At 34.5% G+C, this 24,947-nt stretch overlaps 1 protein-coding gene and 1 pseudogene across 1 annotated transcript; one reads left to right on the top strand and one right to left on the bottom strand.

Annotated features, from left to right (window-relative positions):
- Positions 1-9,177: 9,177 nt before the first annotated feature.
- On the top strand, positions 9,178-10,745 carry LOC149171563 (uncharacterized). Its single transcript, XM_089424114.1, has one exon. It carries the CDS (start codon positions 9,605-9,607, stop codon positions 10,289-10,291), a length of 687 nt encoding a protein of 228 aa, XP_089280240.1. The 5' UTR covers positions 9,178-9,604; the 3' UTR covers positions 10,292-10,745.
- Positions 10,746-17,299: 6,554 nt separating this feature from the next.
- On the bottom strand, positions 17,300-18,579 carry LOC149171562 (photosystem I chlorophyll a/b-binding protein 3-1, chloroplastic pseudogene; annotated as a pseudogene).
- Positions 18,580-24,947: the final 6,368 nt, after the last annotated feature.

Below are 24,947 nucleotides of genomic sequence, written 5' to 3'. Positions count from 1 at the left end.
CATTATGCTTCATGGTAACCAAGTCTCCTATAATTCAGCAAAGTGCTTGTGTTCAGGGAATCATTTAGGTTTTTTTCCAATTTTAAACCAAATTAGAAAAATTAAAATAAAAATTTGTATTGGAATGCTTACTTGGAACCCAAAGGAGATCAAATTCATTAGCTTGGCACTCAAGAAAATAAAGGAGGGAATATTTGGCCCAATGAGATCCCAAAAAGACATTTCATGGTCCAAAATGAGGAAAAGAATGGGCAATGTGTGTATAAAATTTGGACATGCTAGGAAGACATGCACATTCATAAGAATGTGTGTGTGTGTGTTCCTAAGAACATTTGAGCATTCCTATGTCATTCCTACCTGCCATTCTAATTGGTCTATTGGTTGGAATTTCAATGCTTATTGAGTTTGGATTCCCAAGAACATTTGCACATTCCTAATAATGTGCACGCATTCATGCTAGTGTGGATTATTAGGAAGATGCATGCATTCTTGTAAGTGTGCATTCCTAATTCCTCCATTACCACTTTTGGGGGCATGCACTCTTGCAAGTGTGCATTCCTAATTTCCTCATTACCACTTTTGGGCCATCAATAATATGTGAGCCCACTTTAATGTAATTTTATTTTTAATTTAAAAATAATTTTTTATTAGTTTGTTTGTGAATTGTGGGACTAATTTGTGGTTTAAGAGACTATAATCCAAGGGTATCTAAGCCATCAAAATTATCTAAGGATTGCATCTAGCCTAAGCCACACCAAGTCTTAACATTGATGGATTTTTCTAGCGTCTACTCTTCACAATGACAAATTTCGAACCTTGAACATCATATAGAATGACCCCTTCAAAATCTAATCACGCCAATAGAACTTACCAATTAATTTTTTATTAATAATTAATATAATTTGCTTTTATTTGATTTCACTAAAAATTAAAAAAAAAATGTTTTAATATTTTATTTTTATTATTAATCAATATAATTTAATAATTTGAAATTAAAAATAAATAATTAATATTGTTTAAATGGTTAATATTAAAAAATAAATATTGTATTTAAACATATATATAATTTTTATATTGTGCTACAAAAATCATATCCAATGCAAAAAAAAAATATAGGACAGAACAAAAATATGCTCTATAACATGTGCCACATATTCCTGAGCTTGATTTTGATATTCCCTGAGGCTTCTTCAATGAAGCAACTCAAGAACATTGGCCCTGCTATGGTGTTGGAGTGGTCCTTTATTTCAATCAAACTCATTTTACATTGTCCACCTAGAAAAGGATCAAATAATAAGATAGAATTCACTCGGATATGGTTTCTCCTTAAAATTACCAGGAATAAAACTATCTCTAGTCTCCAAGTACTTAGTGATTCCAAATTGGTCATTGATTGGGCCAAAAGAAGGGATTTGATACAGAACATTGATTTTGATAAGCTTTTATGGGACATTCAGCAGGTGGCTAGCTCCTCGATCTTCCCTCAAGTTCAATTGGTCTATACAAATTCAGCAACAGAGAAGCAATTGAATTCATGGAGACTCACACACTCACTTTCCATTTGTTTATCCTCTCCTTCTCTATTTACTGTTGTAAGATTTTGTAACTTATGTATTTCCCAATTTTGCCAAAGACATCATAGCCAAAGAGAAGAGAAAAAAGTATTTGAAAAAAAGATCATAGGATGTGAAAAAGTAATGATATCCACCAATACACACATTCCTCACAGTGCCAAAAACTAAACAATTTTCTATGACACATTCTCCTTCCCAAATTAGCCACCTCCTTACTCTTTGTGACCACAACACAACTCTCACATTACATAGGTGGGCCCATAGGAAAATTTAAGGAAGAGTTTGTTAGTGGTCTCCTTGTGGGACAATCGATGGTTAGTACATTGTGATTCTCATTCGGAAAATAAATATTTGCCTTCTTTCCTTCCTAATAACGAAGGTTCCTTTCTTTCAGAACTTATCATCAAAGGTGTATTTTAAGAACTTATTCGTCCTATGCCCTACTGTACAATGCACTTTATTTTAATGTGGGATAGCCAACCATTACATTTTAATATCTTTAAATTATTAATATGTATTTAATTATTTTTTTTACATTTAAAATATTGGCAGTGACCATACAACACTTGTTTAGACACCTCACTTGTTTAGGAAAAACTATCGAACTAATTGCGATAATAAGAAAATTTTACCAAACTCATGTGAATTTTATCCCTTTAATTATATTAAATTGTTCTTCTAACTTAAAAATTAAAACTGTTGGTCGTTAGTATTTAAAACGGTTGTTGGTTATGAGTATTTATAGAGTAAACCTTGAAGTAGATAAAAAAATTAAAAAATGTTAAGATTGAATTTGGGAGAGAGAAAGTTAAGTATATTTTTTTAAATATATTTGAAAAATAGATTATGAAATAAAAATAATAGAGAAAAGATTTATATATATATGGATAGATATGATATTTTTCAAAAAAAAAATAATATAAAAATTTTAATTGGATTTGAAAAATATAAAACTTTTGTTACGTAGAAAAGTTAATAATATTTTTTTTCATTTATACAAGAAATAAAAAATAATAATAATTTTCAATATAATGTATAATTATATATTATTTAAATATTATATTATAATTTATTATAAAAATCAAAATAATTTATTATTAAAATGAAATAGTGTGAAATACATTTTTTTAGTATTACTAATTATTAGAAAAAAACACAAATCCATATAATTAATATCATTTAGAACTAAATTTATGATAATGATTTATTATATAAATTATATATATCTTTTCAAAATAGAAAATTTATTTTTTTCCGTTTTCTATTTATTTTACTAAACACTATATTAGAGTACAAATGTATAGATATATAATACAAGTATTAATGATTTGTTTGCACATGCCTCGTTGTATCACTCGATCAAATATTATATGTATAGAAGCAAGTTCAAAACATAGAACTCTTTAGTATTAGAAAAAGGAAAGGAGTGTGTAATGATTGAGTTACAAATTTTAACTAAGTAACAAATAATATAGTCATGTCTCTTCTTCCTTTTTAACAATATATACTCAGTGTTTTTCATTTTACATAACATTCGTAGGAGAATGTTGGTGCAATTCACACTCCTTCTATAGTTCTGGTGTGTGACACTGTCATAAATTTCAAGACATTTAATGCCATCAATGTTAATATTAAATTATGTTAATGTCAATCCTTAGGATTTATGTATACTTAACATCCAGGCCATATTTATGGGGACTTGTTTCTTGTTATTTCATTTAATGGGGGGGGGAGGGTTAGTATATGATTTGGTTTGGTTTGGTCCCATGGAGGTCCAATATATTTACTAAATGCCACAACACCATATGTTGGTAACTTTGGTGGGGTAGATCCAATCACATATGCAATTTGCATGGCCATTCCAAGACTCCATTTCATTAACCCTGCCTAGGACAAATGAATTCTAGGATTCCATAGCCCATTGCCTTATACATACTAATTTATGTTTTTCCATTTGGTGGTCATCCACTTGGTGTGCTTCTACACCATTGAAGATTTCTAAGGCACTTCATGCATTTAACATATTCATTGATTATAACATGTATTTTTTATGATTGTTAGCAAGATTATTTGTTGCAAAGAGGTGTATTGAAGTGTCAAATTTTGCGTATACTTTAGTGGAAATGAATTTGTTAGTCCTTGAATGAAGGAGGTTCCAATCATCTTTTGTTGGTGTGACATTGCAAATATTTACCAACTCTTGATGAAAATGGGCCTAAGTTCCACTAGTGCCCTTTTGCTAGAGAGTTCTTTCCAAATTCATTACCATGGTAAAGGTCATCCATAAATACATTCCTAGAGTTGCCAATGCTTAAAGTGGTGTGTCTATTATTCATGGTAGTTAGATTAAGTCTTTGACAATAATTATGGATTACTGTTGAAGGAGTAGTGGACTTTACTAGTGTTGAAGGAATAGTGGATTTTAATACAAAACTTTGGCACATATGACTCTTAATCTCGAAAATAAGTTTAGGTCCCATAAAGCTGGAAAATTTTACCAAACTCATATAATTTTTATCCCTTTAACTATACTAAATTATTCTTCTAACTTAAAAAATAAAATGGTGGATGGTTATGGGTGTTTAAAGAGTAAACCTTGAAGTAGACAAAAAGAGTTAAAATCAAATTGGTTGAAAGAGAAAGTTAAGTATATGTTTTTAAATATCATATATTTGAAATAAATTAATACTTAAAAGATTATGTATCTTGAAGTGAAATTTGTGATTATAAAATTTTTAATTGGATTCGAAAAATTTATTTCAAAAAATAAAAAATTTAAAACTTTTGTTATATAGAAAAGTTAATAATAAAATAAGTTTTTTTGTCATACACAAAATAAATAAAATATAGTAAATTTTTATTTTTTATTTTAGATATGATGTAGAATTATTTATTATTTAAATATAATATTATAATTTATTATTAAAATGAAATAATGTGAAAGACAACCTTTTTTTTAGCATTAATAATTATTAAAAAACACAAATCCATGTAATTAATATAATTTAGAACTAATTTATGATAATGATTTGTCATATAAATTATACATATCTTCTCAAAATAGAATATTCTAGAAAAAAATCCTAGTTATTCGTTGCTTTGTCTTCCATTTACTTTACTAAACATTATATTAGTATACAAATGTATAGATATATAATACAATTATTAATTATTTATTTGCACATGCCTAGTTGTATCATTTGATCATATATTATATGTATAGAAGCAAGTTGGACCCCTTTGGTATTAGAGAAAGGAAAGGAGTGGGTAATGATTGAGTTGCAAATTTAACTCAGTTATAAATAATATCAGCATGTCTCTTCTTCTTTTCGAGCAATACATACTCATTATTTTACATTTTACATAACATTCATAGGAGAATGTTGGTGCAATTCACATTCCTTCTATAGTTGTGCGTTGTGACATTGTCCTAAAGGTCAATTCTTGACATTTAATGCTATCAATGTTAATAGTAAATTTTTTAATATCAATCCTTAGGATTTATGTATATTTAACATCCAAGTCATATTTATGGGGACTTGTTTCTTGCTATTTCATTTAATGGGAGGAATTATTATATGATTTTGTTTGGTTTGGTCTCATGGAGGTCCAACATATTTACTGAATGCCACAACACCATATGTTGGCAACTTTGGAGGGGCAAGTCCAAGCATATATGCAATTTGTATGACCATTCCAAGACTCCATTTCATTAACCCTGTGTAGACAAACGAATTCTAGGATTCTAGAGCCCATTTCCCCACACATGGTAATTTATATTTTTCCAGTTGGTGGTCTTCCACTTGGTGTGCTTCTACACCATTGAAGATTTCTATGGCACTTCATGCATTTAACATTTTCATGGATTAGAAAATGTATTTGTTGTGATTGTTGACAAGATTATTTGTACAAAAAGTTGTATTGAAGTGTCCAATTTTGTATATACTTTAGTGGAAATGAATTTGTTAGTCCTTGAATGAAGGAGATTCCAATCATTTTTTGTTGGTGTAACATTGCAAATGTTTACCAACTCTCGCTGAAAATAGGCCTAAGTTCCACTAACGCCTTTTTGCTAAAAAAATTCTTTCCAAATTGATTATCATGGTAAAAGTCATCCATAAATACATTCCTCAAATTGCTAATGCATAAAGTGGTATGTCTATTATTCATAGTAGTTAAATTAAGTCTTTGAAAAGAATTGCGGATTATTGTTGAAGGAGTAATGGATTTTACTACACACTTTGACACATATGATTCTTAATCTCGAAAATACTTTAAGTTCTATAAAAATTATCTAACCCATTCAAATGTATTGAATTCTTAAAACATTAATATGCGGCTTAACCCTGTAATAACTTCATATCCTCTATAAAAATTGTAATTTTTCCACGTATAATGGTTACATGTACATGTTAAATACTACAATTCCAATAAAAGCCAGTATTAGGTTATGGTTAGAGTGTGAGAAGGCAATATATGATTTATATATTTCCTAGTTTTGATTATTTTTAATGATTTTTTTTATACCTGTGACATATAAATGTTGTAGTATTATATCAAAAAGACACTATTAAATTTAAAATAAGATATATGGAATAATTTAAATTATTCCTTTATATATGATTTTTAATCTTTTCAATTATAATTAATAAAATTTGATTAAACATTTAGGTTATAATGCTTCTAACTAAATCAACCGAAATATCAATAAAATATCTATCATATAATTATGATTACAACTAAAAGATAACGATGCAGAGTGTGAATATATATAGCCCCTCTACCTATCCATACTATGGTTGAGAGTCGAAGATATGAATTGACATATTAAGATCTTGCTCATCTCGATCACTTACAAATCTTTATTATAATATAAAATTAATGAGAGCTTTTACTTCTAACCATTTTCGAAGAGATATCTACCATATTAGAAAATGATATACCTTTACGTTAAAGGATAGATAAGTGCAGATTAAATTAATATTTCCACGTATTTATCAAATAATAAAATGCTTTACCTTTACGTTTAAGAACTGATCACTTCGTATTAAATTAATATTGGATCAATCCGTTCGTATTATATTAATATTTCCAAATGATTATCTTTACACGATGGATCACATTATTTATTTGCACAAGGTTATTAAGTTTTTCTGTGGGTATTTAATGGTGCTATATATTTGGAATTTTAAGAAAAATTCATGAGTAACACTCAAGTGAGAATAAATTGTAGGTAGTTAAAGGAAATAAGGCGGAAAAAAAATAAAAAAATAAAATAAAAATATTTTTATAAATTAATTGAAATAATAATAGAGAGAATTTTTATATGTAAAATAATGAATATTTTTAAAGATAATTTTGATTTAAAACTTGACTATAATTATAGTAGAAGTTTAGGTTTCATTTTATAGGAAAGGAGTTTTGTTTTAAAAATTTGATTTTTGATATTTTGACTAATATTAAGACATATTTAGATCATAGATGTTATAAATAAGTTAGTTATAATATGTTTTTGGAAATTTGAATTCAATGGAAAAAACAAATTGTTCACCAAATTACTTGACCTAAAATTTGTTGATGAATATGAAAATTTATGGTCTTAACACATTATTATAATAAATTGTTACATAATAGTTGCTTTAGGATGATACATCATTATAAGTTTTATAAATAAGTCAGTTACAATATGTTCCCGAAACTTGAACCCAGTGGAAAAAATAAATTGTTCACCAAACTAAATGACCTAAGATCTTTTCACTCATATAAAAACTTGATAGTCTTTCACATTATTATAATAAATTGTTACATAATAATTGCTTTAGGATGATAGATCATTTTGAGTTCTATAAATCAATTTAAACCTATTTTAAATTGAATCTATCAGTAATTTAAAGAGATTAATTTTATAAAATCATTTAATTCCAAATTATATATTTATTCTTTTATATTTAAAATAATTACACATTAATAAATCAAATATATTCTAATATATTCTAGTTTTTTATTATTTTAATTTCAAATTATATATTTATTCTTTTATATTTTAAAATAATTACACATTAATAAATCAAATATATTCTAATTTTTTATTCATTTTAAATTAAAAATAAATTTTAGTTATTATAATTTTTTTTAAATATTAGTTTGTAATTTTTTTTAATTTAATCTTATTGTTTATTATCTAAAATAGAATTAATTTATATATTTTAATTTTTTTAATACAATTTTACATTAGTTTGTTTATTAGTTTGTTTATTATAATGAATAGGTGCGTTATTATAACACTATTAGTATATCCAATAGCTAGCAAGCCAAATATACCAAGAATTTGACTTAGAAAGAGCTCAAAGGTTCTGACTTTACTAGAGTGAGATCTATCCTAGGAGTTGCCTAGGGGTTGTCATATACCAAGAATTTATGACTTAGCAAGAGTTGAGATGTCATGTTCCCTCATGGACGACCGAGTGATTGGCACAATGGGATGTTATCCCCTCCAGCGAGTTTCAAATCCCATGGGGAGGACAACTTTGGCCCATGGTGATAAGGCTTGAGGAGTAGACTTCCCCACTTGGCTCTCATAAATTCATGTTATATCATCCTTACAGATTGTGATATACTCTTGTTGTTATAGTGGCAACCACTAAGTTTGATCTTAGGCCTCTCCCAAAGTACTCCAACATACTCTTGTTGTTATAGTGGTAACTGCTAGGTTTGATCTTGGGCCTCTCCCAAATTACTCCAACATATACTCTTGTTGTTATAATGACAATTGCTAGGTTTGATCTTGGGCCTCTCCCAAATTACGTCTCATAAATTCATGTTATATCAGGCTTACATATTGTGATATACTCTTGTTGTTATAGTGGCAACCACTAAGTTTGATCTTAGGCCTCTCCCAAATTACTCCAACATACTCTTGTTGTTATAGTGGCAACTGCTAGGTTTGATCTTGGGCCTCTCCCAAATTACTCCAACATATACTCTTGTTGTTATAATGGCAACTGCTAGGTTTGATCTTGGGCCTCTCCCAAATTACGTCAACGACAACCGCTAAAGTTACTCCAACATACTCTTGTTGTTATAGTGGCAAGTGCTAGGTTTGATCTTGGGCCTCTCCCAAATTACTCCAACATATACTCTTCTTGTTATAATGGCAACTACTAAGCTTGATCTTGGGCCTCTCCCAAATTATGTCAACGACAACCGCTAAAGTTAACCTTATCACATCATTGAAACATGTTCCTTGAAATTAAACTCTAATAAAAAAGAATGAATCTTATTCTACTCACTCTGCAACAAATGATGCTCGGAATCACTCTAACCACCGAGCCAAACTAATTTGTTGTTTGTTAGTTAATGAGACTTCTCATCCTCTAAACACCTTTCACAACCAAACAAAATATGCATCCATCCTACCAAAGTAGGGATAGGGTTTAGTGGCGACCTACCAATTTTGCTCTCTTCAGTGATTTGTTACAGAGAGGGAGACCGATAAGTAGCAACCACCTACTTTTGCTTTGGCTTGTCAAGCTCCCGCTTCGGTGGATAAATAGAGTTGGAATGATAACAACCAGAAGCCCGAATGAAGGAATGCCTCACCTTGCAATGAAACCCAACGCAAATTATGCAAAAAGTTATTAATGCCGTTTTTCCATAACCGACTTTAGGTGCCCTTCGTACTCTTTTCAATAAGTTAGCGTGGCGTGTGAAGAAAAGAGAGGGCAGCCCAGGTTTATTGGCAAAGATTTTAACGTTTGCATCTGTCTTCGTTTTCGTTAAATTCAACCATAGCCAGAGAAAACTGCTGCTGTAATTCCGGTCAGATCAGTCTAGGGGTTTGTAAATTAAAATCCCAAATCATCCACCATACTGCCTTTCGTGTCACGCCCCCTGTTTCTTCTAACTGTACTGTGTGGTGCCCCACAGCCACCGCCATCTCCTTTACACTTTCTCTGCCTTCAACCCAATCTGAAACAGATAGATCGCCTGTAGTCGACCTGGAATCAGTCTATAAGATTTGCCCGTCTTTTATGATCTTGCAGTACAGAAATATGGGAGGGGTCAACAAGAAGCGGCTCAGAGAAGAGCAAGAGTTGAATCTGCCTGAGGAATGTTACGGACAGAAACAGGGGCGTTTAATGGATTACGAGGTCGGGCTAGCCTCTGACAAACCTGAGAACGTCTGTAATCAGAATTTTCCAGAGCTTTGCTCGCTTTCAAATGAGTATTCGATGTTATTGAAGGATCCAGTGAGTTGGGAAGATAAAGTTGGCTTCGGAATCCGAAGCATAGCAATTATCAGAGAGCAGTCTTATATATTGGACTATCTCCACGAATCTGCTGTAGATAACAGTAGGGAAGAAGTTGCAGAGCACAAGAAGGTGCAGGTGGAGGAGGAGGATTGTTTGAGAGGGTCTCTCTTTGAAGCCACCGATGATCAGCTCTGGAAGCCTCAGAGTCCTTTGTCAGGTACAGAAGCTCTGTTTTCTCTGGATTTCATGGGCAGGTATGACTGCACAGGCCTGTTGCAGGATGAGAATATTGATCGGGGCACTGCTTCTTGCTTCGGTATTTGGGAACAAGATTATCATCACAAAGATGAGAAAAATCATGCAGATGGCATTGGGCTGGTCTCGGATTCGATCTGGGGGGCTCCCTCTGATCAATCTCAGTTTTCTGAAACGGTTGAATTTGAGACCTCTCTGCCATCACTGTAAATTGTGTATATAAGTTTTTTCGTAGCTATGGTTATATTGTGATCAGCCCGCCCAAAAAGCCCTCGTCCCCTGAATTCCCCAGGTCAGGTCGGCAGCCAAGAGGTGTGCCAGCGTGCCCAGAAGCACGACCGCAACAACCAGGTTGCGCCAGCGGACCCAGAAACGTGACCGCAGCAGCCGGACTTTCAGGGTTTTCCACATAATCGTATCAGTGTTCACATTTCACAGGCCCCGTCTGATAAAAATTGACAATTGCGTGGAGGTTCAAAAGGGTTTGCACAATTTAATAATGTTGTGTTTATTTTTCAGAAGAAATGACAAGCAGTGATTACTGAATAATCCATGAAGAGTATTGTTGTGTTTATTGAATTTCTGCTTTAAGAAATTCTGCCACAAAGCTCGATTGTATGTTTTACATTTCCATGAATAAATAAAGTTTGTGGGTAATGGTTTTCGTTTCGTGTTTAAATTTTTGGAGGCGGTATCTATATTCATCTTAGGAAGATACAAGTAATATAAAAATAAATATTTTTATCAAAGTTAAGCAATATGAAAATTAGTCTCATCACTAACTCTACTTGGTTATATAAACTTTGTTACTCTGGCAAACAAAACATCAATTTAGTCCAACACTATGGTAACAAAAGAAAAAGGTAAATGCAAATTTCATTGGAAGTATAAGAAACAACGATGAAATTCTCAAACAACTAGTGGTTCGAAGAAACTTGCCTCAAGATTGTGGTTTGAACATCATCAAACATCCATTAATTCAAATGAACATTGCAAAGCACAAAAGAGAATTGTGGTCATGGATAGGAATTAAATTAATGATACTAATCATGAGCCTCTAACAAGTCTTGCAATTAACACAAATGAACCAATCATGATGCCATCACAACAATCCTACAGTGTTGTGACTAAGCATGCATTAGCGTCACAACCCTCCATGCCAATAGAAGCCCAATAACTCCCCATCATGGCACCAAAGGAGGATGTCATGTTTTAGATGAAAGAACAACTAAGCATGCACTAGCGTCACAACCCTCCATGCCAATAGAAGCCCAGTAACTCCCTATCATGGCACCAAAGGAGGATGCCATGTTTTAGATGAAAGAACAAATGAACATCGCCTCTTTGTAAGCAATAAGGGTATTTACACAAAAATTTGTTGATTGTCTTTAATGATATCTTGTTCAATGGTTACATAAATGCAAGTAAGCATTACTTAAGAGACAATGCAACATATCACATACAATCCCACCATTGCAAAACAAAGTCTTTTGTGATATTATTCTACTGGAGGTGTCACATGTGTTAGTTTTTGTAGCATCGGATGTGTTCTAGTCATGAAATTTTATGGAGAGGCTAGAATACATGAGATCTTCAAAACCCAGAAATCACTTCTGGAAATTCCACCTAGAAATGACTTAACTAACAATTGCACCAGATGTTGCAAAGGAAACGTCGTAAGGCAAATGTATAGGAAAGAGTAATGCACGTTCAGCTCTGTACCTCATGCTGGAAATTGGTTGCCAAAATAACTCCATCAACTCCAAATGCTTTCAGAGCTTCAATCTAATTAGCTTTTGCTGATTTAATTAGGTTTAAACAAGAAATAGTGCTTAAATGCACATGCACGTGTTCACCCTGGATAGGAGCAAAAGAATGAAATGGATGAAATTTCAACATCTTTACATATTTTGGAAATAGAAATTCTAATTTTCACAAACTATGCAATGGACCAACTACATTTAACATAATGCAATTTGTGTAGACTTGGATGAAATAACAACATCAAAATATGTAGAAGCATTTTCAATTGTATTTCCTGAAACAACAATATTTGAATCTTGTTTGGAGCTAGTAGGCTTTCTTGAGGTTGATCTCTACTCTTTGTAATTTCCTATGTGGGTTTTGAAATGGACTGAACATGTGAGCTCAATGAAAATGGCTTACTCACCTATCATAATGCAGCAGTTGATTAAAAAAACATATCCGAAAGAGAAAAAAGGATCCATGTCGCTGCAACAAAGTAACTTATGATTAATTCACTTCAAAATATTCTACAAATCTAGACTTGCAGGTTGATATACTATATGCGAGTTGTATTTTTAACTAAAATTGTGTTATGTGCGGCACTTCCATAATTTACAAATGAATTAAAATTAATAATTTAATTTTGTGGAAATAGATATTTGAAATTAAATTTAATTATGTGGAAACTATTATTTAATTTTTCAAGTTTATAGTTAATTTTTTTAAGTGATAGATAAAATAGTTAGTTATTTATAATACTTGAATTTTTATATTTAAATTGAGAACACTTTTTCTAGTCAATTTTGTTCAAAATTTTGTAGAAATTTTAAAAATCAAAAAGTTTAAATTTATTACTCTAAATTTGAGTTTTTTAAGCTGCAAAATTCAAATGCTTCATAAGTTTTTAGAGTGATGATTCCTTTCATTTTTCCTTTAAATTGTTACATTCTTAATAAATTTTGTTTTCCCCTCCATTAAAGTTTCACTTTTTAATTTTTTTTTTCAAATAACCAATGAATAGTGTACCAAATCCCTTATAATAATCATCAAGAGTGTAAAATACAAAATAAGCTTAAAAAACCTTTTCGAATTTTTTAAAAACAACCCATGAATTCTGTATTGAATCCCCAAAGACAATTTATAATAATCACTTACCGTAAAGATGTGTAAGATACAAAATATTATAAAGCCAAAGAACGAATTTTCCACAGTTAAGGGGTCCAGGTCATTTATGTGTGGATCCCACAAATGGAAAAAGATGGCAAGCCAAGATAACTATACAAAAAGGTCATGGCTCGTGGGGCCCAGAGAATGGGACATGACTATATTATTTTTATTTTTATCGAATGGTTGCTTGCCACGATGGATGCTGTGCTGGAAGATAACGCGGGCAAATAGGAAGCACCGCTATAAGCTCTCTAGCCATAAGTTCTGTTATTTGGAGCAAACTATGCCCCTGTCTCTATAGCATTCAAATAAAATATAAAATATGAAATGCATTATAATTTCAATTTTGTAATAATTAGTATAAGACAAAACTACATTTTTATTTTAGCCTTCCAACCAAAGCATGGTGGAAGAGGTTAAGAAAGCTTTATAAGTGAAATATGTAACACATTGAATCCATGATAGAAAGAAAATCCCAACTCAAAACACTCATCGTGCCTCCACTAGGCTAGTCTTGCAGTTTATTTTTTTATTACTAAACTAATCTTTCAATATTGATGCAAGTGTACAATTTAAGAATAATAACACACACTTTTGAAGTTTGAAGTGGCATTAGTTGTAATTATAATTCAACATCATTGGATAAAAAAAAATTGCAGACCACAGACATCTCTATTCAGTTGAGCATAGAATGTATTATAAATAAATGATATTAAAACACCTGGATTTGATAATCAATTTATGTTATATGACAAAAAGTTTCAATATCACTCTTCATTTTGACCACCAATTTTTGGTTTAAGATAAAAATGAGGTTGTGTCTCTTGGGGAATCTGGTCTCTTCTTTTCCATATAGAATGTTGTTTAAGGGCTTTGAAATCTTTGCTTTCTTCTCCTATATCTAAGGTTGCATGCACTACAATTTATGCAGACTTGCAAGTTGCAACAAAGTTCTTCTTGTTTATTGCAATTTAGGTTCCTTTGTCATAGTGGCTACAATCAGTTGTTCAATAACCCCATAACCCCCTTGATATCTTTTAGAACAAATACCTTACTCATTGTTTCCTTTTCTTGAAGCTTCCAATCAACATGAGAACCCAACCACTGCTCTGATTTAGATTTAACAGTGGGACAAAAACATTCTGCCACGCTATGGAAGTCTCCATCAACTAAGAAGTCATGAAGAGTATATTATAACACCTATCTCTCCATAAGCTGTAAAGTAACTACTAGAATCTAACAACTAGTTTTAATGAGCTCTTCTATAGTGCCTGCTCCTCCTAGAAATGGAGAGACTCTAGCTTTCTGTCTCAATTGGTCGTGCCTTGATCTTGTCGTAGGTCCGAGTCTGTAAGTTCACAATCTCTCTAGTTCTGATTCTATCTCTATAACTCTTCTCATATTGGCAGACTAGAGCTCCTCTTTAGTGCATCCAATCAGTAATTAGTAGTTCCAAATTCAAAATCTATTCCATGTCCTTAATCTAATAATTCTAGCTCTATCAGTGTTGTAGTTCCACTATATAGATTTTCTATAAGCATAGAACCTATCTATAGTTTTCACTTTTAGTTCAATTCTCTAACCTTTTGAGTTTCAATATCCCTTTCCCTATCTCTTGTCGTAGTGGTAGAACTAGATTCCTCCCATTTATATACGAGCTTGCATGGAGAAGTTTCACTTGTCATTGTAACAAAACAATAAATCTCTATGTTTAGACCAGTCATAGTAGTACCTTTGGTGATTGGTCTTGGATTTTGATTATGTTGTTTAAATATGGGCATATTCTCACTTGAACAATTTTGATGCATCCTGTCGAGAGATCAATAAGGTATTTCACATTATAAAAAGGAATCAGTCACATAATTAGTACAGGAAAGAGTTGCAGAGTGATCAAGCATGTACTAAGCAAAATTATTGAACTGAAGACATCCTTGTAAGATGAGAACCTCTATTTACAGTGTTGTGATTGCAAACATTATGCATAGAACTGTAAAATTCATCTTTTATCACCTAATAGTCTTGATTCTTCACCTACTTATTTCTATCCTCACCAAATGACATTTGAAGAGAATGAAATTAACTTGAATTAAATCCCCTTACATAATAGTTTTCCAAAGAGTTGAAAAGGTTAATTTTGATTGGTTAAGTTCTTTGGAAAACGTTAATTTTGATTAGTTAAGTTCTTCTGGGCTGGACTGTGAAAAAATGGGTAGTTGGTTGGCCTCATTCAAACCCCATATCGCTATTCTTGCAGCTTAGGCATGCATTGCAGGAATGAATATCATTACTATAATTGCTCTGGAAAATGGAATGAACCATTTTGTCTATGTAGCTTACACAGAAGTTGTTGCAACAATGGTGATCAGTCCTTTTGCTTATTTTCTAGAAAGGTATAGTATATGATAGATAGTTTTTAACAGTTGGAAAATTTGGTCTAAACTGGAACAAAACATGCTGATGATTTCTAATCTATTAAACGTTTGAAATAATTTTGTTTCATGTTTTTGTAGAAACAAACATCCTGCAATGACCTGCCCCAAATTTTTCCAAATATTTTTGCTTGCACTTTGTGGGTAAGTGCATAATCAAATGGCATTTTCATTATCATTTTCTTTTCTTTTTTTGGTTGGATTGATCTATAAGAATTGGTAGCACACCCATGAGACAAAGGAAGAAGGTGTGGTTAGTCCCCACTAATTGAAATGGGAGCCCATATGGGACCTATATGCAGCGAAGATTGCCTTTTCCCAACAGCACTACCATGACCCCCCATAACAGGAGTTGTTGTTAGTGCAGGTTCATTCTACCATTCTAGGAAAGACTACTCTATTAGTCCCATTGCCTTAGTTCGACCTATAGCCTTTCTTAGCCCATGCATGAAGAGCTCCATCCATGTCAATAAGCCTTTTGACACTATCTGATCTTATCCATTCAGTTGTTGAGCTTTAGTTCCCCATGGCCTCTAAACAGGGTTGTTTTGTCTTGCCCTTATTTCCTTAGTTGAAGTCTAGTAACTAGCCTACTCACGCTATACGAGCTCACATGGAGAAACTGAACTTATCCATTGACAAACACTGGTGAAATTCCCTGGAATTATTTGCCACTACGACTAGATCCAGACTCGTTGTGGGTAGGGCTTGGTAGGTAGGTTATCCACTTATGGTACCTACTATTCCATGTTCAGTGTCAATGCTAGGTTTCTGTCTCCATCCAAAAAAGAGAAGAATCACTATAGTTAGTCTCCCATTCCGAAAATAAGACAATAAAGAGAGTCGCTCCACTATATAAAATAGGAGGAGAAAAACATAAAGTTAGTTAAAATTAGAGCAACAACTGGTAGTTAAACCTAGTTGTTAATTAGTGCCAATAAATTAGCTTTGGAACTTTCAAATTGCCTTGACCTTGCCGTAGTAACACCTACTCATTCAATATCCTAAGTCTGTTGATAGTAAGGTGCCCAGGAGGTCCATTGTTTCTTTCTGGCAGATTTTGAATAGTCAATAATAAATGGCACATCTAGTGTCTGTGTGTTTTTCTTTGAGTCTCATGAATTTTCCTTGTTACAGCCCTTGTTAGTTGATATTCTGAGCATATGAGACAATATTATGAGGACCTTTTAGGATTCACCTCCATTTACCTATTAGTGGCATCATGGCAGTAATGTGCCCCTGTATCACAAAAGAAGACACATCTACATTGGCTTCTGCAGTTGGCAAGTGGTTCAAAGTCTTAACCTTCACTGTGAAGACACTGAGAATGGGAAGGTTGCAGTGGACTACTTCAAGCAAGGTAGAACATATGATATGGGTATGGGATATGTATGTTTTAAATCTTTAGAACTTATAACAACTCTGAAAATAACAAACCAGACTATTGTTTGGATTTTTTTTTGGGTCAAAAATTGACTCTAGTGATTACCTAAGCTAAATATTAAGGATTTTTGTGCCTATTGACGTACAACCAACTATGTTTACATCCTATATACCACACGAGGTTGTGCCAAAGGTATTGAATGTTGTTGTAACTACCTAGTAGATCAAATCTACATCATATTATTGTAATAGTAATGACTAGAGTCAATGACAAATGAATATCACTTTGCAACAAAATTTGATAGGTTTCACTACACATTTCATAAATAGTAATGCAATTTAACATGAACGTGATCCTTCTATTTTTACATTGCAATTCTATAGATACAGAAGGTTCATTATACAATATATTCAAAGAATCAAGACATGAATTGTCATGAACGAGTTAAAGGCAAAAGAAATTTCAGAGTGTAATTCCTTCTATATTTTTTGCCTAGGAGTCGATGTTCAGGTTGGTGAGAATGTTGTTGTTTTCTAGATCAGCCAAATGATCCAAGAGGTTATGAAATGGCCCAACTATGGTAACAAGGCCCTGAATGAAATAATCCAAGACAATCAACATTGCAAGCCTTCTATTCTTGACCTGTTTCAGCTTCAAATCTTTCATGAACTTCTCGTCGTTACCTAATCCCAGAGGAATCAAGATTGAATAAGGGACATATGGGGTATGCAGGATTACCTAAACCACCCAAGTATTTTTGAAATCCCAAGAAATAAATATTGTTTTCCCATCGATCCAGGGTTTTTGTAATCTAGTAATCTTTTGTGTTTTGCAAATCCCATTAAGGCAATCTCTAGCACAAAAAGAGTGAAAGGGTCAACCCAATAATCATATGTCCCTACTAGAGGAATGACACCAGTTCTAAACCAGGGAAGTGCGGTCTCCTGTGGGATTAGCCCAAGGTTTCCTAATATTTCAGGAGCAATGGCTCCAACTGCACACAACATTGCATATCGCCCGTTCATGATTTCTCCATAAGCGAGCCAACCTAGTTTGATAAAACCTCCAAGTCCTTTAGAATCCATCAAGCCCAACAAGTCAAATCCAAAGTCGCCAGGAAGCCTGTAATTACACAAATATATTCAAATAATTAGAAGAAGAATCACCATTCTTAATATATTAATGTCGCATGAATGACCAACCTAAGGAGATGTTTACAGTAACAAGTGAGCATATTCATCTTTGATATTTTTTCCTCACTAGAATTTTGGAAAAGAAAACATAGGTTAAGGGAGCATTGTCTTTGGAAGTGGCATACCTTTAGATCTTCCGCAGGATAGAGGACCTCTATAAATGCGAAGTCTATCTCTCACATTCAGAGAAACTCTACAGCAAGTTTCCAAACACTTCAGAAAACACTACTTTCATGCCTTGTCCTTATAGAAGTTAAATTTCTCAGTGCTAGTGTTGAAGGTATTTGGTCTTCAAATTTTCTTTCACGGATCCAATAGGTCTATTTTTCCATTCTTCCCTACAAACGAGAGTAGCATCATCCTCTGAGGCTCTCCAAACACTCCCTGCAGAGGCACTCTTTCCAAACGTTTTCAGTCCAGTGCCCCTATCATTATTTGATCTCTTTCCAAGTTCTCTATATAGGTCGTTGAGTGCCATCCATAATTGACTCAATACTCTCTCCTGGAGAGCGCTCTAACATCTACCAAAGGGTTCACTATAAAACTGCCAGGCATGCCTTTATGCCTTTTATTCTCCATGATATTTGTTTCTCATCCAAATTTCCTCAAGCATGAAACATTAGATGTTGCAAGCATGAGAAAGTGGACATAAGAAGAAGATAAACCCTCAGATAATGTGTTTTTTTTTAAACATCCAGTAGGGGAAGAAGATAAAACCTCAGATAATGGGCTCCTAGACAATTTATGCTCGGGAGTTTTGGGTTTGGAACTTATATCCATTGATAATCTACTACCGACATGCGGAGGTGTGGTATTGTCTGACTCTGAAGCCACAACTTAAAGAAAGGAACAGGCGCTTGGACTTGTTGATTTTGTTCTTTGTCACAATGGTGGCAGATTCTACACAGAACAAAGCAGATCTAGAGCTCCCGAAGTCCTTGTTCCACACAAGAAAACTTAAAGAAAGGAACATGCCCTTGATTTTGTTCTTTGTCGCAAAAATTTAAATGCCTGCAAAATAAATGTCCACTAAGCATGGATTTAAAAGGGTGGAGACCATCAACAACATATTGAAAACCCTACTAACAAAAGCAAAAGGATTTAACTCACAGACATCATCAATCACAAATAAAACCCAAAACTCTACCTGATGTTATCCTTGACCAGTCTTCACCTAGAAAGGAACCTCACAATGGGGGGTGTGAGCACTATGGTTATGGGAACCTACATGAGAAACAATGCTCTGTTACAAAACTAGCACCAAGAATCCTCCGCGATTTTAAAAATTCTTCCAGTTACACCTATAATTACCTTAACTACCTTCAGCATAATACCTATGTTGTGATTCGATGGGGGAAAATAGTTTAATCATCTAACACACAGTATCAACGGTGCCTAAAAGTACATAGTGTCACCCAGGAGAGTTGTTTTCAGAGGGGAGTGCCTTATGGCGTAATTAAATTATTAGTCGTTTTTTAAATATTTCCTAAGTCTAAACTTAGGGAATATGACTAATTAATCATAATTAATTAAGTAAGGTGTGAATGTTCTAGAAACTCACACGGATCGATAGGGAAATAATCTGGGCCATCAATTATGTTTTAATCTTGGTCGTTGGTGCTCCAATAGAATATTATAAGAAGAAGTCAATGGGTAGATGGAGAATACACAAGTGCAGTTACTCAGTTGCCCAGACAGATCGATTTTCTTAATGGTTGAAGTTCAGCACAAGAGATAGAACCAGAGCGTGAGTTGTAGGAGAGAGAGACAGGGTATCAGCAGTGGTCCGGGAAGTGCGGAACGAATTTAGCAAGAGATGGTGTGAGGAGAGACACAGTCCATTAGAGCACTACGTAGTTGCTAATCAAAAGGTGACGTAGAGAGACCAACGTGTGGGTAGAGGGCCCATCTGGGGATCAGGGGGTCGTCGTGGAGAGTGAAAATTTTGTTACTGAATTTCTCTTAGTATTTTTCCTCTATTTTGTTGTCTAAATTCTTGTACTTGAATTACTGCTGAAAGATTAATAAAGAAACCCTCATTTGCTGCATCGGTTTACTCGCATTAGGTTTTTCTAGGGACAATTCTCCAAAAATAACTGTGTCAATATTTTTATGTGTGTGCTAGAATTTCTCTAGTTTTCCAGCATTTATTTTTCTTCCACATTATTTGTTTTTTGAAGGTTGTAGTGCATATGTTTCAATATTTTCCATAAGGAATTGCAAATAGTTTGTTTAATTAATTTAACAAATAGAAGAAATATTATCAATTGTTTCTGTAGGATTCAGGGTTTTTCGAATTTTCACATAGTATCAAAGCGCATATAGAAGCCACCGAGATCAGTTGCAGAGAGGATAAGGAGCTTTGTAGCACTACATAAGCAGCTGCTCGAAACCCCAGAGGCTACGTGGTCCCCTTGGCCAGGAGAGTCATTTTTTGAGGGAAAATATATTTCTCTAAGAGAGTCGACAGAGAAATTATATTTTCCAGATCGAGGATTGCCAGAGATAGAGGGAGCAATAGTATTTCCTTGCAGAGTCAATTTCCAATTGGGACGTAGTATTTTGCAGCAACAAAATCAGTGTTAGGAAGGAAAGGAGAAATAACACAGAAAAATCATGGATAGAATCAACAATCAGGAAGCCTCAAAATTATCTTCCAGGTTGGAGGATGAGTTTGCATGCTTATCAGGTTCATCATCATATGGTGTCTGGTATATTGATAGTAGAGCTTCAGCTCATATGACAAGAGTTAGATAATATTTCTCTAGTTATCAAGAGGAGCAGCTGGACTTCCAGATCATTATGGGAAACATAACTAAATGTACTCTGGTAGGGAGAGGCACCATAGAATTTTAGACAGAAACAGGAACCAACACCAGCACTACTAATGTACTGCATGTGCCAGGATTGGGTATGAACCTAATTTTAGTGTCCCAATTACATGACAAGGGGTACGATATACACTTCGTGGGGAAGAAAGTGTATGTAAAACACTCTAGCTGGAAGAAGTTGAGACAGGTTATACAACAGCTTAGAGCAACAGGTTATACAAAGAAATAGGTTATACAGGTTGCAGTTTGATTCTCTAATGGCACTGATAGGAAATTATAATAGCAATGGGAAGGAGCTGAATGAACTATGGCATAGGAGGATGGGGCATTTACACCATGGAACACTTAGGATGCTTAGAGAAACTATAACGAGAGTTCTAGTTCTCAGTACATAGCACGATGTTGTGTGTAGAGGATGCGTACTTGGGAAGTACACAAAGGCATCATTTCCTAAAAGTGACAGCAGAGAAAATGACGTACTAGGATTAATATATTCAGATATTTGCAACCATATGACCACTGGAGCTCTTAGTGGTGGTGAATATTTCATCACCTTTATTGATGATCATTCCAGAAAGACCTGGATATATTTCTAAAAGACCAAAGATGAGGTCTTTGATCAGTTCAAAGAGTTCAAGGCTCTCGTAGAGAATGTGACAGGGAAAAATATCAAGGTGCTATGTTCAGATAATGGTGGAGAATACACATATAAAGACTTCACAGAATTTTGCGTGAAGGAAGGCTTCAAAAGAGAATGGATACCTCCATATAATTCTTAGCAAAATGGAGTAGCGGAGCGAAAAAACAGAACCATAGTTGGGGTTGCAAAGGCTATGTTGTATGACCAGGATTTTCCTAGTTTTTTATGGGCATAGGCATGCAACACAACAATGTACATTCAAAACAGAACACCTCATAGAGAATTGGAGAAGAAAACGCCAGAGGGGGTCTTCACAGGAAAGAAGCCTGAAGTAACTTATTTGAGAATATTTGGGAGTGTGGCTTACTACTACATACAAGATGAAAAATGTAGTAAATTGGATCAGACTACAGAGAAAGGGTTCCTTGTAGGGTATAGCGAGCCCTCAAGGGCATGCAAGATCTACATTCCTAGTAGCAGGAAGATTGTAGTGAGGCGAGAAGTAAATTTCATGGAAGACAGAGCTTTTAGAAGATCTCGAGAAATGCCTGTAGGTGATCAGTCAGCAGAAGTTTTGTTAGTATAGTAGCGAGGAAAGCAAGTGGGACAAATAGGAGGAGAGTCACAGGGATCGAGTACAGTGACCAACACCATTATCTCCTCATAGGTAGGAGATCTAAGGAGTTCTCAATAGACGGAGTAGCAAGAACAGGAGGAGGAACTGATTGAACCTCCCACCACCAGTGGTAGAGCTAGTAGGGAAGTGCGTCAAATCTTGAGGGATGTAGAGGAGTTTTTCAGAGCTCCTAGGATAGACAAGAGACAGCGCAGGCAACCTGACAGATATCAAGCCTTGGTAGCTCAAGTTACAGAACCCTCCAACTTTCAGGAAGACACACTGCATCAGGTGTGGGTGGATGCCATGGTAGAAGAATACAATTTTATCATGCCAAATGATGTTTGGGAGGTACTGCTTAGACCAGAAGACATTTTAGTTGTAGGTTCCAGATGGATCTACAAGACCAAGTACATTGCAGATGGCAGTGTAGAGAAGTACAAGGCTAGATTGTGGTGAAGGGGTATGCACAAAAGGAAGGGATATAATATGAAGAGACCTTCACCCTAGTTTCTAGATATACCTCTATCAGATCAGTTATATCCCTAGCAACGGAGTTGGGATGGTAGATTCACCACATGGACGTCAAGACATCATTCTTGAACGAGGTGATAGAAGAAGAGGTGTATATAGAGAAACCTGAAGGCTTTGAAATTCATGAGAAGCACATTCATGTATGTAGGTTGAAGAAATCCCTATACGGGCTCAAGTAGGCACCTAGGGGGTGGTATGGTCAGATTGACAATTATTTGTAGTAGTTGGGATTCATCAAGAGTGATGCAGATCCCAATCTATACTATTTGATGGTGGATAATGAACCTCTCATTCTAGTTTTGTATGTAGATGGCCTATTTTTGATAGGATTGTTGGGCATTGGATAATCCAAATCTTCCTATGTGTTCCATGACATGTTATTAACTGCCTCTCGAGGATCCGTTAACTCTGGTGATGCGTCCGTTGACTATTACCTGGGGGTTTTCATGTAACGACAATTGTGATTCCAACAAGTGGTATCAGAGCCAAAGGTCTCGAGTTCAAATCACACTCGGCTCGCGCTGGGGGGAGCTTCTTGGGCATTGGATAATCCAACTCTCCCCATGTGTTTCATGACATGTGCTTAACCACCTCTCGAGGATCCGTTAACTCTGGCGATGCGTCCGTTTACTAACACCTACAGGTTTTGGTGTAACGATAATTGTGATTCCAACAAGGATCATCAGAGATCATAAAGGACTGTGTTAGTGTCAGTATCTTCATCCCTCCGTCAGAGATCAAATCCTCTTGTTGCATTTCATATTAGGTGTCCCGCCCAGTCATTTGCATTCCATTAGGCGCATGGATCATCTGACGGTAGTGGCATTCCTACAGTTTCCCTCATGTTATCTACCTGCTGGCTCATGTTTGTTCATTTCAAAGCATATACAGTTTTCTTTTTGTCTTAAAGATTGCAAAGGTCTTTTAGGGTTTCATTGTCAATTAGGTCTAGGGTTTCATTAGGGTTTTGTCAAAAAATGTTTCAAAGTGTCTAATAACAACCAGCAGGCCATGAGGAGGTTCCAGCATCAATAAATTTCATCACCAAGTGCTCAGAATGTGTTTTTCCTCAAAACTTTGTTTTGAGGAAAAAACAGAGTATTTTTGCTTTTATTGTACAAAAATCATGAAATTTTGTTTTCTTCATTGTATATCACTCCATCTGCAACCCTGGTTTCTTTCCTTAGCCCCAGTAGTTCCAACACCTGCAAAACAAGCAAAGCTCAGGTCATTTAATTCATCACAAAGCTCAAATGAAGTGAAAAAGTCCAAAAAACAGAGTTTGAAAATAAAGTCATTTCCAGAACATTATGAAAGTGGGTTTTGCAAAATTAAAATTTAAAAGCTCCATGTATAAATCATGTCTCCAAATGTTTAAAGCTCATTTGCACTCCAAGATCAAAGAGAAAGCAAAGCAAGGTTGTTGTGGTGAGAAAGTGAGAAATTTGGGTGAAAGTCGCTCCAAGTTACTGGGCGCGGTGCATACGCTGGGCGTGGTGCATTGGGTTGGATGCGCGGCGCACACAGCCAGAAGCCAAAAATTGCCAAAGCTTGCTCCAAATCGCCCAAAACGCACAGATTTGTCTTGGTACAAAGGTCAAACACATCATCAAAGACAGTTCAAGACAGTTTAACACATCAGCACCTACAACTCCAAGACAGTTTATCCACCAGCAGACATGGCATTTGATCCTTCATATGATTATGAAGAGGAGACCCACAGTGACTCACCTACAGAGGGACATGCACCCAAGAGGCGTCATAGAGGTGGCAAACATATTAGAGAAGAACCAACCACTCTTGATGAATTAGAGGCCTGCCCTCTTGCCATCTCTTGTTTCCAACATCAGTCATGTTATGAATTTTGTGAGAAGGTTGCTAACATTCAATTTCATCATGAGTTGGCTCGTTTGTTTGTACTGCATTTACATGGTGATCAAGCCACTCTAGTTGGTGTCACTTTCACATTAACACCAGAATCCATTTCACTAGCAATCGATATTCCCAACATTGGAGAGCAATGGAACAAGAGGCAGAAAATTGACCGGCAACATTATGAACCGTACATCAAGCCCCGACTTTTTGAGACAGCTCAAGAAAGTGTTTCCTTTTGGTACCTCAAAGATGAATATGTTCCTTTAATGAAACTGATCATGAAGTATTTCAGCTGTGAGGGTCGGTTCTCCCGTTTATATGCTTATCATATCAGGCTGCTGATGCATTTTACTCGGGTACGGATGATGAACATCCCTTACTTCATGTGCCGAAACATAGAGAAGATGACCACCCTAGTGCAACACAAAACTCCTCAGTAGCAGTTCAACAA

Source organism: Pinus tabuliformis, chromosome 4_2, assembly GCF_031772625.1.
Source record: "Pinus tabuliformis cultivar Carrire ecotype Pingquan chromosome 4_2, CPIR1, whole genome shotgun sequence".
Classification (NCBI taxonomy): domain Eukaryota; kingdom Viridiplantae; phylum Streptophyta; class Pinopsida; order Pinales; family Pinaceae; genus Pinus; species Pinus tabuliformis.
This window is presented reverse-complemented; position numbering and strand designations above follow the sequence as displayed.

Excerpts from the sequence above, each read along its gene's own strand:
- LOC149171563 (XM_089424114.1), top strand. The coding sequence starts at position 9,605 with ATGATCTTGCAGTACAGAAATATGGGAGGGGTCAACAAGAAGCGGCTC.